The 10,750-nt window shown below is 35.4% G+C and overlaps 2 protein-coding genes across 2 annotated transcripts; one reads left to right on the forward strand and one right to left on the reverse strand.

Annotated features, from left to right (window-relative positions):
• The first annotated feature begins 176 nt into the window (after window positions 1-176).
• LOC116139256 (expansin-A16-like) lies at window positions 177-1,353 on the forward strand. The gene is made up of 3 exons (XM_031424933.1): window positions 177-387; window positions 610-925; window positions 1,044-1,353. Exons 1-3 carry the CDS (start codon window positions 177-179, stop codon window positions 1,351-1,353), a joined length of 837 nt encoding a protein of 278 aa, XP_031280793.1.
• A 4,055-nt stretch (window positions 1,354-5,408) lies between these two features.
• Window positions 5,409-6,593, reverse strand: LOC116139307 (expansin-A9-like). Its single transcript, XM_031424983.1, has 2 exons — window positions 6,272-6,593; window positions 5,409-6,037 (listed from the first exon to the last, which is right to left on the reverse strand). Exons 1-2 carry the CDS (start codon window positions 6,591-6,593, stop codon window positions 5,409-5,411), a joined length of 951 nt encoding a protein of 316 aa, XP_031280843.1.
• Window positions 6,594-10,750: the final 4,157 nt, after the last annotated feature.

Raw genomic sequence — 10,750 nt, forward strand, 5'->3', positions numbered from 1 at the left:
CAAACCACTGAAATACCGATAAAAGATATCATATTCATAGCTAAAAAAGGCACAACAGACTTGAACTCTTCCGTAATCTATATATATATATCCTTGCAATCTATGAAACTTAAACAAAACCATTATTAAGAGAGCTAAAGTATAAAATGGCTTACCCAACTTCTTTTATCATAGCCATGGCATTGCCTATAAAACACGTTTCATTTATCTTGTTGCTTTTAGCTTCTAATTTGCTTGAGTGTCATGCTAATTATACCCAACACGCTTTGGGCCGTCATTTCCATTCTGTAGCACATAATATTATTAAACATCATAAACCAAAATTCAAGCCTGGTCCTTGGAAGAAGGCTCATGCCACATTTTATGAAGGAAACTCTGCAACATTTGGTAAATTAATACTAACAAGCTCTTCAATAATAACTTTTTTTTTTTTTCTTTTTTACATTATTTCATGACCATTGATTACCTATTTTAAGTCGAATAAGACCACGCTTAATTTAATTGCAACATGAACTTCTCTTATTGATTTTACTTAGAATATTACTATGATTAATATGCCTTTTATTTTCATTGCTTCTAAACTTTGTGCTGATAAGTATATGATTAAAGGTGGAGCTTGTGGTTATGAAGATATTGGCAAAGAAGGATATGGTATAGGTACAGTAGCATTGAGCACACCTTTGTTTAACAATGGACAAATTTGTGGTGCTTGTTATGAGATTAAATGTATTGAAAATCCCAAGTATTGCCATCCGGAACATTCTCTCTTTGTCACAGCAACCAACCTTTGCCCACCAAATTACTATCTAGCAAGTGACAATGGAGGATGGTGCAATCCACCTCGTGAACATTTTGACATAGCCTATCCTGCATTTAATGAAATTGCTGAGTACAACGCTGGCATTGTCCCAATTGATTATCGCAGGTTCCATCTTTTATCTTAATTATCTACATATTTAAAAAAAGTTGTAGTTTCTGACTATTCTTAGATTTAAGCCTGCATGAAATAAATAAAGTTATGACTTAAATGAGTTTGATTGTAGAGTTCCATGCCAAAAGCAAGGAGGGATTCGATTTACAATAACTGGGAATCCGTACTTCAATTTAGTCTCTGTATGGAACGTTGGAGGGGCCGGAGATGTGGTTAGGATGCTAGTGAAGGGTAATAAGAAGTTGAAATGGACTGTAATGACAAGAAATTGGGGTCAAAAGTGGCAGACCAATGCAATGATGGTTGGAGAGTCTCTAACTTTTCGAGTTAAAGCAAGTGATGGTAGAACCTCAACCTCATGGCATGTTGTGCCCACCAATTGGCAATATGGTCAAACTTTTGAGGGCAAAAACTTCAAGTAGAGAACTACTACAAATATCCAACTTGTATTGTCCCCAATTTCTTTTTTTTTTTTAATTCGAGCCATAGTATTATTTGCAGTCACTAACGCTTGCTGGCCATGTTCATTATGGCAAGTATCAGCTAGCACGCGTGTTATGCATTCTATGGTAGATTTCTTTGTATTAGTTTAGCTTAACACATGATACCATCCATAAAATCTTTTGGACTTAATTTACTGGTTATTATCAATTGGAGGACATTAAAAAAACAAAAAACTGAAGGAAAAAGGACACAAGTTTCATTTGTATCAATAAAGGACTACCTTTATCAATCAATAAATACTTTTCTATCAATAAACAAACACTTGTATCAATTCTTTTCCTTCTCGTGTTGATTTGCTGAGATTTTGCACTCGAAAAATGTATACAATTATGATGAAGTTGACCACTCTTTGCTTGTGATTGAGAGGCTTTGTCCTACATTTGCATCTGAAGTGACATTTTCAAGAAGTATGATGTGGGCAACTCGTCGGTGAATCTCCATCTCCACATTGATTATCTTCATAAATATATTTGAGACTTGGCCTTCGCAGTATATGGGCAAACCTATCAAGATCGGAAGTTGGGCGCCATAGACAAGGACTTGGATGAGATCATTGTGTAGCTTACGACTTTAGGAGATCGCCCAACTAATTGGAAAAGGGACTGACATTATGGAAATGGAAGTGCAAACCGAGCCCAATGCATCCAAAAGTAAATATGCCAATAACGGGGCTGTTTCGATATGTTTGGTCATATGAATATCTGACAAATAAGATTTAAGACTTGATAAATATTGTAAAAAGTCTTTGAAGATAATTTAATTTGAAAGTGTTTCAATTACGAAAATAACGAAATGAAATTCCATTTGGCATAAGAAGCAATCATATTCTGATAAAGCAAAAAGCAATACAATGAAATTGCTTTGCACACGTTCTGTATATCAACTTTGTACTCACATCACATGTATATCAACTTCAAAGTCTCTCATAGCAACAGGAGATTGGCGGGTTCTTGGGGTCTCCCTAGAACCATTTTCAAAGTCATTTCCTATGAATCTATCCCCATTGGTGATTTGACGAGGACGAATTAATGATGCGTTTGGTTTCCTCCTTGATGGGTGAAGACTTTTTCTTTTTTATTGGTTGTATTTTCTTTGTTCACTTAATCCAGAGGGTGTCCTGCAGTAGGTTGAGTTCCTTTGGAAATAGTTTTGTTTACTCCTCTCATATCCTTATCTTCCTTGGTGAGATTAAGATAGGACCACAAGAGGATTTTTTTGGCCGTGAATCGGTTTACTTTCTTTTGATCCCTATCTCGGGGCATGTCCTGATATAGGCTGACCGTCTTTTATTAAGCCTATATATATTCTTTCCCCTCTTTTTTTTCTGCGTGTAGAATAATATATAGATATGTCCAATTGCATTTTATTCAAGCAAAAATAGATGTCATAAATGCATTTCAAAATAGTAACGGTATGCATAAAATAGATGGATTTATAGACGTAGCAATGATAGATCTCAACATCATAAATATATGCCAATGAATATTCCTAGTGTCATCTCGATCTCATGTATGAACATGATCACATCTAAATCAAATTGATGCCCTATCTAATGCATAGACACAACATAGATAATATCAAACATCATATAAATATCCCTTTTCAAAGCTGGTAGGAACCCCATTATGGGATGATTTAAGAGATATCCAAAAAGAATACGATAAGTAGAATTAGACATTTAGAATATCTTATAATTATGATATCTTTTAAAATATAAATTATAATTACTCTATTATGCAATTAGAATAAGAATTAAAGTCCTTTTGATAATCATTTAAAGTCAAGTGTAAGGTTATATAATAGTCTCAATTTAGATTGTGGTTATCAATGAAGAATTTTATTAATTAATCTCTCTGTCTTTTGTTCTTAGAGGTCTTTGTTCCTCATATAAACAAATCTTATCACAAATCCTATCATTGGAAATTCGATCCCCTAACCCCTTAGGTTTTTTAATGGAAAAATGAAATAAATTTATTAAAGCATTTAATAAATAGGAGAGGTAATTTTACTAAAATGCCCTCCAAGTTTTTTTTTTATGTAGAATTGAGTGAATCAAAGTGGTTTAATGCAACTAAAACCTCTAAGAGCAATAGTTTGGGAGACTCTATTTATGCCCAAGAAATACTTGAAATCGAAAATTCCGAAGAACGTAAAATCTTCGTAAAAGCAAAAATCTTGTAAAATTTGTAGAAAATAGAATATGCACGATAAAAATGTGAAATTTGAGCCTGTGGATATGTAGTATTTTAATATATGAGAAAAATAAGAAACCTGGAAAAAAAAACAAGTTCTTGAGGGTGTAGTGTGCATTTTGGTTAGGAAATTTTGGTCTCCGGGGAGTAAAACCTTCATTTTGCTGCCTAGATCAATAAAGGTTACTGTGTTAGGACTAATATGTTTTTTGGAATTTGAAAAGTACTTTTTGCTTGGGTTTTTTTTTTATAAATTGACTGTCACATCTATTAATCGAAGATGTCCAATTAGGCATCCCCAAGTAGGACTAATTCAAAGGAACACCCTGGGCTAATAGGCCTCTTTGAATGCTCTAATACCGCCACACAGCAACCCACAAAGATTGCCCCATTGAAGTGGTTTGGGTCTATCGACCTTCGGAAAGAAGGAAAAATACTTACTGTTGTTTACCTTAGTGTTTTGTTGTAGGTCATTTAGTTGTGAAGCATGCCAAAATGTGTTGGAATTGATTTGGAGCCTTTTGTTGTGCAAAAGGATATGTCGGGATCTTTAGACTAGATTTGACTTGAAATAAAAGAATGTCATCCTATGCGAGCTTTGCAGTATGTGTGTCATCATCTAATGGGCTTCGAGGTTGCCATGGGCTTATGTTTGGACAATGCAATCGGATTTAGTCGAGACACCAAGAAGCAGCTATTTGGGCTGAATTGGAGTCTTGGAGCTTGATTTATGGCTTTGTACCCTTTAGTCTTCTTGACAAAAGTGGACATCAACAATGGTTTGAAACAAGTGTAGAGGTGTTGGTACAAGTAGTTTGATTCTTACATTGTGAGCTTAGGAAGTTGAAGATGTGATGTTGATCATTATGCCTACTTCAATAATTATGGTGACAGTGATTCCATTAGATTATCCTTGTATGAATATACACCTAGTTAGGATTCATATTCCCTAAGCCTTTGGGTTTCTCTAAGTCTTTGGACTAAAACACAATCTATAGTCTTTTGTTAAGTACTTAATTAAAAGGTTGCGTGTAATTCCTAAATAAAAAAGAGTAAGAGATTCCTAACATTGTATTTATCTCTTGTTCAAGTGAAAAGAATAATTATGTGTTGCGAGCTCGTGCACATAGACATATCATGTGTCTTTTATTTTCTTGTCTATTTATTCTTTATTGACTGTTCTAATTAAAGCTATTAGTTGTGTGTTTGACCAAGTATTCTACAACCATAATATGTTTTAAGAATTTCATAATTTTTTAGAATTTTGTTCTCTTTTATTATATTTTTCTTGTTCCAAATTAACCTTTTAATTTCTAAATTATATGTTAGGAATCTTTAATCTTCAAGATCTTTCTCTTTATTTGATTTACTCTCTCCTTACCTATAAAATTATCTTGATTTTAAGAAAAACAAGAAATATATTACTCTGATTTTAAATCTTATTAAAAAGAACCATAAGAGGTATATATAATTTAAGCTTTATAATGTATTATTTATTCTGATTTTAATGTCATCTTACATCTTCTCTACATATGATTTTTAAATTTAATATTAACATATGTTTAGAGTTCAATAACTAAATATATCATTTCAAGATTTGGTCCCGTTTATAAAAACCCGAGCTTCGCCATTTTGATGTATTTCAAAGAGATATAAATCATTGATTTCTATATGTTTCAAAAGGAATGTTAAAACATAAGCGACAAATCAATTAATTAATGATTGAAATAATAAGAATGTGAAAGAGCCATGAAGGAAATTGAAGGTTGATAAATATCATATTAACCGACGTTCTTGCCCTCAAAAGTTCGAGAAAATGTCCAAGTTTTGGGGAAAACATGGGGTAAAATAACAACCTTTCCATCACTTAATCCAACTTTGAAGGTGAGAGCCTCCCCACATAGCTTGGCATCAGTCTGCCACTTTTGACCCCAATTTCGTTTCAGTTTGGTCCATGGCAACTTGTTATCACCCTTCACCTCCAAGCTTGAGATATCTCCAGCTCCACCAACATTCCATACTGATACCATATGGTAGTAAGAATTCCCAGTTATTAGAAATCGAATACCTCCTTGCTTCTTGCATGGAACCCTACGATATTTAACTGGGACAATACCAGCCTTATACTCAGCAATTTGAGAGAATGCAGGATAAGCTATATCAAAATGTTCACGTGGTGGGTTGCACCATCCTCCATTGTTGCTATCTTGTTGGAAATTTGGAGGGCAAAGGTTTGTTCCAGTGACTAAAAGGGAAGGCTTTCCGGGCTTGCACCATTGAGGGCTATCACAACATTTGATTTCAAAACAAGCACCACAACTTGCCCCATTATTAAACAAAACTGTGCTCAATGCTGCTGTGCCAATGCCGAAGCCTTCTTTATTAACATCTTCATAACCACAAGCCCCACCTGTATTCAACAAGATGAAATTTAGTAATATCTTATTTTTCAAATAAAAATTAGCTATAAAACTCAAATCAAGAGCATAATATCTTAATTTTTTTTTTATTTTACATGCTCTTGGTAAGATTTTAAAAAGGTATTTTATGTTGAGGAATGACAATGAGAAGTGCCTCTAGAGTTTAACATATAGCCCAACAAGGTATGCAAATATAATTGGATCGTGCTAATAAACGTTCATACCGAAAGTGTTAGCGTTGCCTTCGTAAAAGGTGGCATGAGCTTTCTTCCAGCCACCAGTAGGAGTTCGGGGAGACTCATTGTAAGTTTTTGGTTGTGTTCGCCGATGTCTATGTCTTCCACCATTTCTATGTCTGCCACCATGTCCATGTCTGTTACCACCCTTTCTCCATTTCCAATTGCGTTTATGGTTCTTTTTCCATGGCTGTTGATGTTTTTTGTTTTTCCCTCGGTGTTGATCTGTAGCATCACTAACATAATCAGGCAATACAAGAGCTAAAATCAACAATGTTGCTAATAAGACTTTCAAAATAGGCGATGCCATGATGATTCTCTGAACCAAAAGGTTAGTCAAAATTAACCTTTTGGTTCTTTAATTTGTCTCTACTTTATTTTTATTTTTTTATTTGATTATTTTGAGGTGTCCCTCGCATACATATATATACTGTTAACTTCTATATTTTCCTCTGCCTATTTTTAGCTATCAACATTTTTAGGATCTCAACAATTTTGGTTTTTGAAACAGGAACGCTTTTTTCTCTTCGCCTCCCCCAAAATAGATCAGAAATGGCGGGACACTAATTTGTGCAATTGAATTTTAAAAAAAAAAAAAAAAAATTGCGAAAAAAAGAAAAATGAGCCTTCTAGAACTATTTATATTAACCTACAGCTAATCATATCATTACTTTTGGACCAATATATATATATGATTAAATTAATAATAATATATAATTTATCATAAAAATATGTTAAAAATTAAAGTATGTCAATTTCGGTTACTATATTTGTAAATGATGAAATCAAATTACTATGTTACATAGATGTTGTGTATGGTTTTTCCGCCAAGCTCGGACCAACGTGAGGATATAGCTCGGCCCAGAATGATCTCGGCAACTATGATTGATCTACCCAGCATAAGTTCATCGAGCCGTAGCTCGACCCAACACAAGCTAATCGCGGACAATCCCAGGAATCAATCAATCAATCTCCATATTACTTTAGATCCTGGATATCGCGAGAATGATTGGATCAACAGTTATTGTTACGCGATCATACCGTTAAATCGCAAGGATATCGGAATTGTGATTCAAATCATTTGTAATCCCCTTAATTTCGCTCTTTCCTTTATGTAAATCTTGTATAAACCCCCTAAAATAATGAGGACGGGGATACAAATTCTAGATAAAAACTACATTGTAAGCTCTCACAGCATATACAAAAAACACAGTGGACGTAGGCAGTTTAACTTCGTCGAACCACTTTAAAAGTTCTCTTTGTCATTTACTTTCTGGCATTATCATTCACTCATCGCTGATTACCCGTAATCACGCACACATCAGTTCCGATCCTGACAAAATTGATCAGATTTCGTTGGTTGGTGCAGAATTATGTATCAACATTTTAGCGCTAGAAGGAGGGCCTCCGCCGTTATTTCAAAGATCTCGGCAAACGTTCATCGTGATTTACCTATCCCAAGACTAAAATGGTGTTCACCAAATCAAGAACTACCATCGGAAATCACAAGAACATGGAAACCGCCCACTGGGAGGTGCAACAAGAGAACGTTAGACGCCGACCACTGGTGCCGCCGGCTCAGCACGCCGTAAACAATCAGGGGGCAAGGACATCAAATCCTAAGAACGGCCAGCTAATGGAGAAGATCAGAACAATGGTTGCATAGGCGGTGCAACATAACATGGTTGAGCTAAGGAACCAACAACCAGTCGCCTAGAACCCTGACCAACCGCGCTTCACCAACGTTACCCCAACAGGTATGAATTCTATAGGTCGATAGTCCATTTCGTCGTCGCCAGGGGGCGATCAACACCGCCAACCTCGCACGCAGCCCCTTACGCAAGAGTGAGTCCTGTGGGCAAACAAACCCTGGGAGGCGGTCGGGGAAGCAGTTATTAAGGGAAAGCGAAGGCGACAGACACCACCGAGAAGCTCGATGGTATCCCCAGCATCAGCGTGCCAGTTTTAACCCATGCCCAAGACAAGATTGATCTTCGCGAGCCTTGTGAGTCGATCTGCCAATGACCAATGTTCCGATTATGACTGACGTCGTGAGCAACGCACTGACGAGCATGATAGCACCTACTAACCCAGCCATCATGACTCGACCTCACGTATCAACACGCGCATCGGAGGACCTTCGCAAGCGACAGACTTGTGGACCCACTTGCTTGAGGTACAACTTAACAGAGCCAACCAGGGGAACCAAAATGAAGACTTGGATCGCATGCAAAGGATGCTCGACAATCTAAAAGCTCGCTAGAACAACCTGGCAGTAGAGGTGGAAAAGCAACCCGCCTGCCTCGCCCCGCCCCGCCCCGCCCCGCCCTGCCCCGCCTCGCCCTAACCCAACCCGGCCCGACTCGCGGCGGGTTGCTGCAAATGGCGGGTCGGTCCTGACCCGCCCGGTGACATTGGTGGGCCGGGTTAGGCCCGCCAATATTAGAGAATTGGCTGGCCCAACCCGGACCGCCAACCCTAACCCGCCGAGTTGGGCCGGGTTAACCCGCTTTTTGATTTATTTTATTTTTAAATTTTGTTTTGTTTTATTTTATTTAAGTTTAAATGTTTAATTAACAATTTATGAATGGAATTGTTTTTAGTTAATTGTTAATTTCTTTTCAAATATCAATAATTAAATTAAATTAAATTTTTTTTTTGTTAACATTCCAAATATTAATTCAAATTTAATACATTAAAATTGTAATATAAGAATAATTAAATTTATTCATTTATTAAAAAATAAAATAAGAAATTACAATAATTATTGCCTCGTTAAAAACCTCACCAAGAAAAATCCAATAGGACAAAAACTTGGTAAGGAAAAAGAGTGCAATAATTGATAATTTTTACAAGTTACAATTTACAAAACACTAATTTTGGGTTCACTAGGACCTCCTCATCCATATCATCTATATTACAAAATGAATGATTCTATAAAGTATCGTCGACAACCTCGTATTGACATTGATGGCGCGACCGTTCCTAATCTCAAAGACATGTGAGGACTTCAATCATAGTGGTGAAAGTTTAGTCCTCCTTTCATTTAAAATTCTTCCTTTGCACTAAAGTTTGTTCGGATGAGACGGTTGAGACGGAACAACAAAAACATCCAGGCAAGTCTTGATAATACCGGAAAAATACATTTTCTGGCTTTCCAATAGTCTGAGAGATCAATGTTGGCTCTCTGTTGTGGATCTACTGGTACATTTCAGGGGTTACCAAATATTGTTAAGCTCATTACTCTCGACTGCATGGAAGACAGTACATTAGTTGTTGTTGTTGTTGGTGGAGCTTCTGAGGAGGAGGTTATGCTTCGGATTCGGGTCCTCTTCGGCCTATTTAGTGCACCCCAAGAGTAGAAGTCTTCATTTGTTTCTTCTGATGCAGCTTCCCTGGATGTTTGCCCTCTTTCGGGTTCCCATACCTGTTTTCATACTGGAATATACTTCGAAAAGTGTATTTTTTACCTCTCCTATTTGATTGGCATATGCTTCGGTTGTAAATTTTCACATAAATTGTCAAAACCATTTTCTAAACCTGCTAATTTAATTATAGGATCAAATATAGCACCTAAACAATAAAAAGGAACGGGTTCCCACATTTTAAAAAAAAAATTTCCATTGCCTTTATTGGTGCATTTAAAATTACATTGTTTTTTATAAATAACTCGGAATTTTTATAATTGTATGTATTCCAATGGACTAATAGGATAACACACCAGAAAGTTGTAAGTGGATTGGTAAAAGTTTTAAGAAAAGAATGAAATACTTTAGCTATTTGCCAATCATTTTCTACATAATGAGGACCTCTATTATTTGCTACAAAATAACTAATTATATTAGCATAAGGTAAACATGAATCAAGCATTAAATAAGTACTATTCCATCTAACATGCATGTCTATGCAAAGTTCTAGAGACAATTTGATTTTATACAGCGTCTTGAAATTCAGCATTTCTTTTATTACTACCAGTAATCCAAGCTAAACAATCTCTAATTCTATTAATATTTTTCTTAATTGTTTTCATACCACTTTTCACAATTAAATTAATACACGGCATGCACAACGTTGGTGAAAAAACTTCAAATTGTTATATTAGATAATTACTTTGAAAATAATCTTTAGCCTTACTATTAGAACTTGCATTATCTAAAGTTAAACTTATCACTTTACTAACAACATCATAATCTTCTAAAACTTCACAATTTTATTATAAATTTTTCCCCACTATGATCAACATCCATTATCTAAATCCCAATAAAGATTTATTTAATTTACATTCATTATCAAAATAATGACTAGTCACACAAAATAATCTTGTTTAACTCTACCACTCCAAATATCGGCAGTTAGAGCCACACTAACAGACAAGTATGTATTTTATTTTTAATTCTAATTTCATTTTTTAAACAATTTATTAAATCATTTCTAGTTGCAGTTTTAGAATAACTTTTAAATCCTGGA

Source organism: Pistacia vera, unplaced genomic scaffold, assembly GCF_008641045.1.
Source record: "Pistacia vera cultivar Batoury unplaced genomic scaffold, PisVer_v2 Contig35, whole genome shotgun sequence".
NCBI classification, from domain to species: Eukaryota; Viridiplantae; Streptophyta; class Magnoliopsida; order Sapindales; family Anacardiaceae; genus Pistacia; species Pistacia vera.

Coding starts and splice junctions, on each gene's coding strand:
- LOC116139256 (XM_031424933.1), top strand. CDS start 177: ATGGCATTGCCTATAAAACACGTTTCATTTATCTTGTTGCTTTTAGCT. Junction 388..609: donor AGGAAACTCTGCAACATTTG/GTAAATTAATAC, acceptor ATATGATTAAAG/GTGGAGCTTGTGGTTATGAA. Junction 926..1,043: donor GTCCCAATTGATTATCGCAG/GTTCCATCTTTT, acceptor GTTTGATTGTAG/AGTTCCATGCCAAAAGCAAG.
- LOC116139307 (XM_031424983.1), bottom strand. CDS start 6,593: ATGGCATCGCCTATTTTGAAAGTCTTATTAGCAACATTGTTGATTTTA. Junction 6,038..6,271: donor AGGCAACGCTAACACTTTCG/GTATGAACGTTT, acceptor TGTTGAATACAG/GTGGGGCTTGTGGTTATGAA.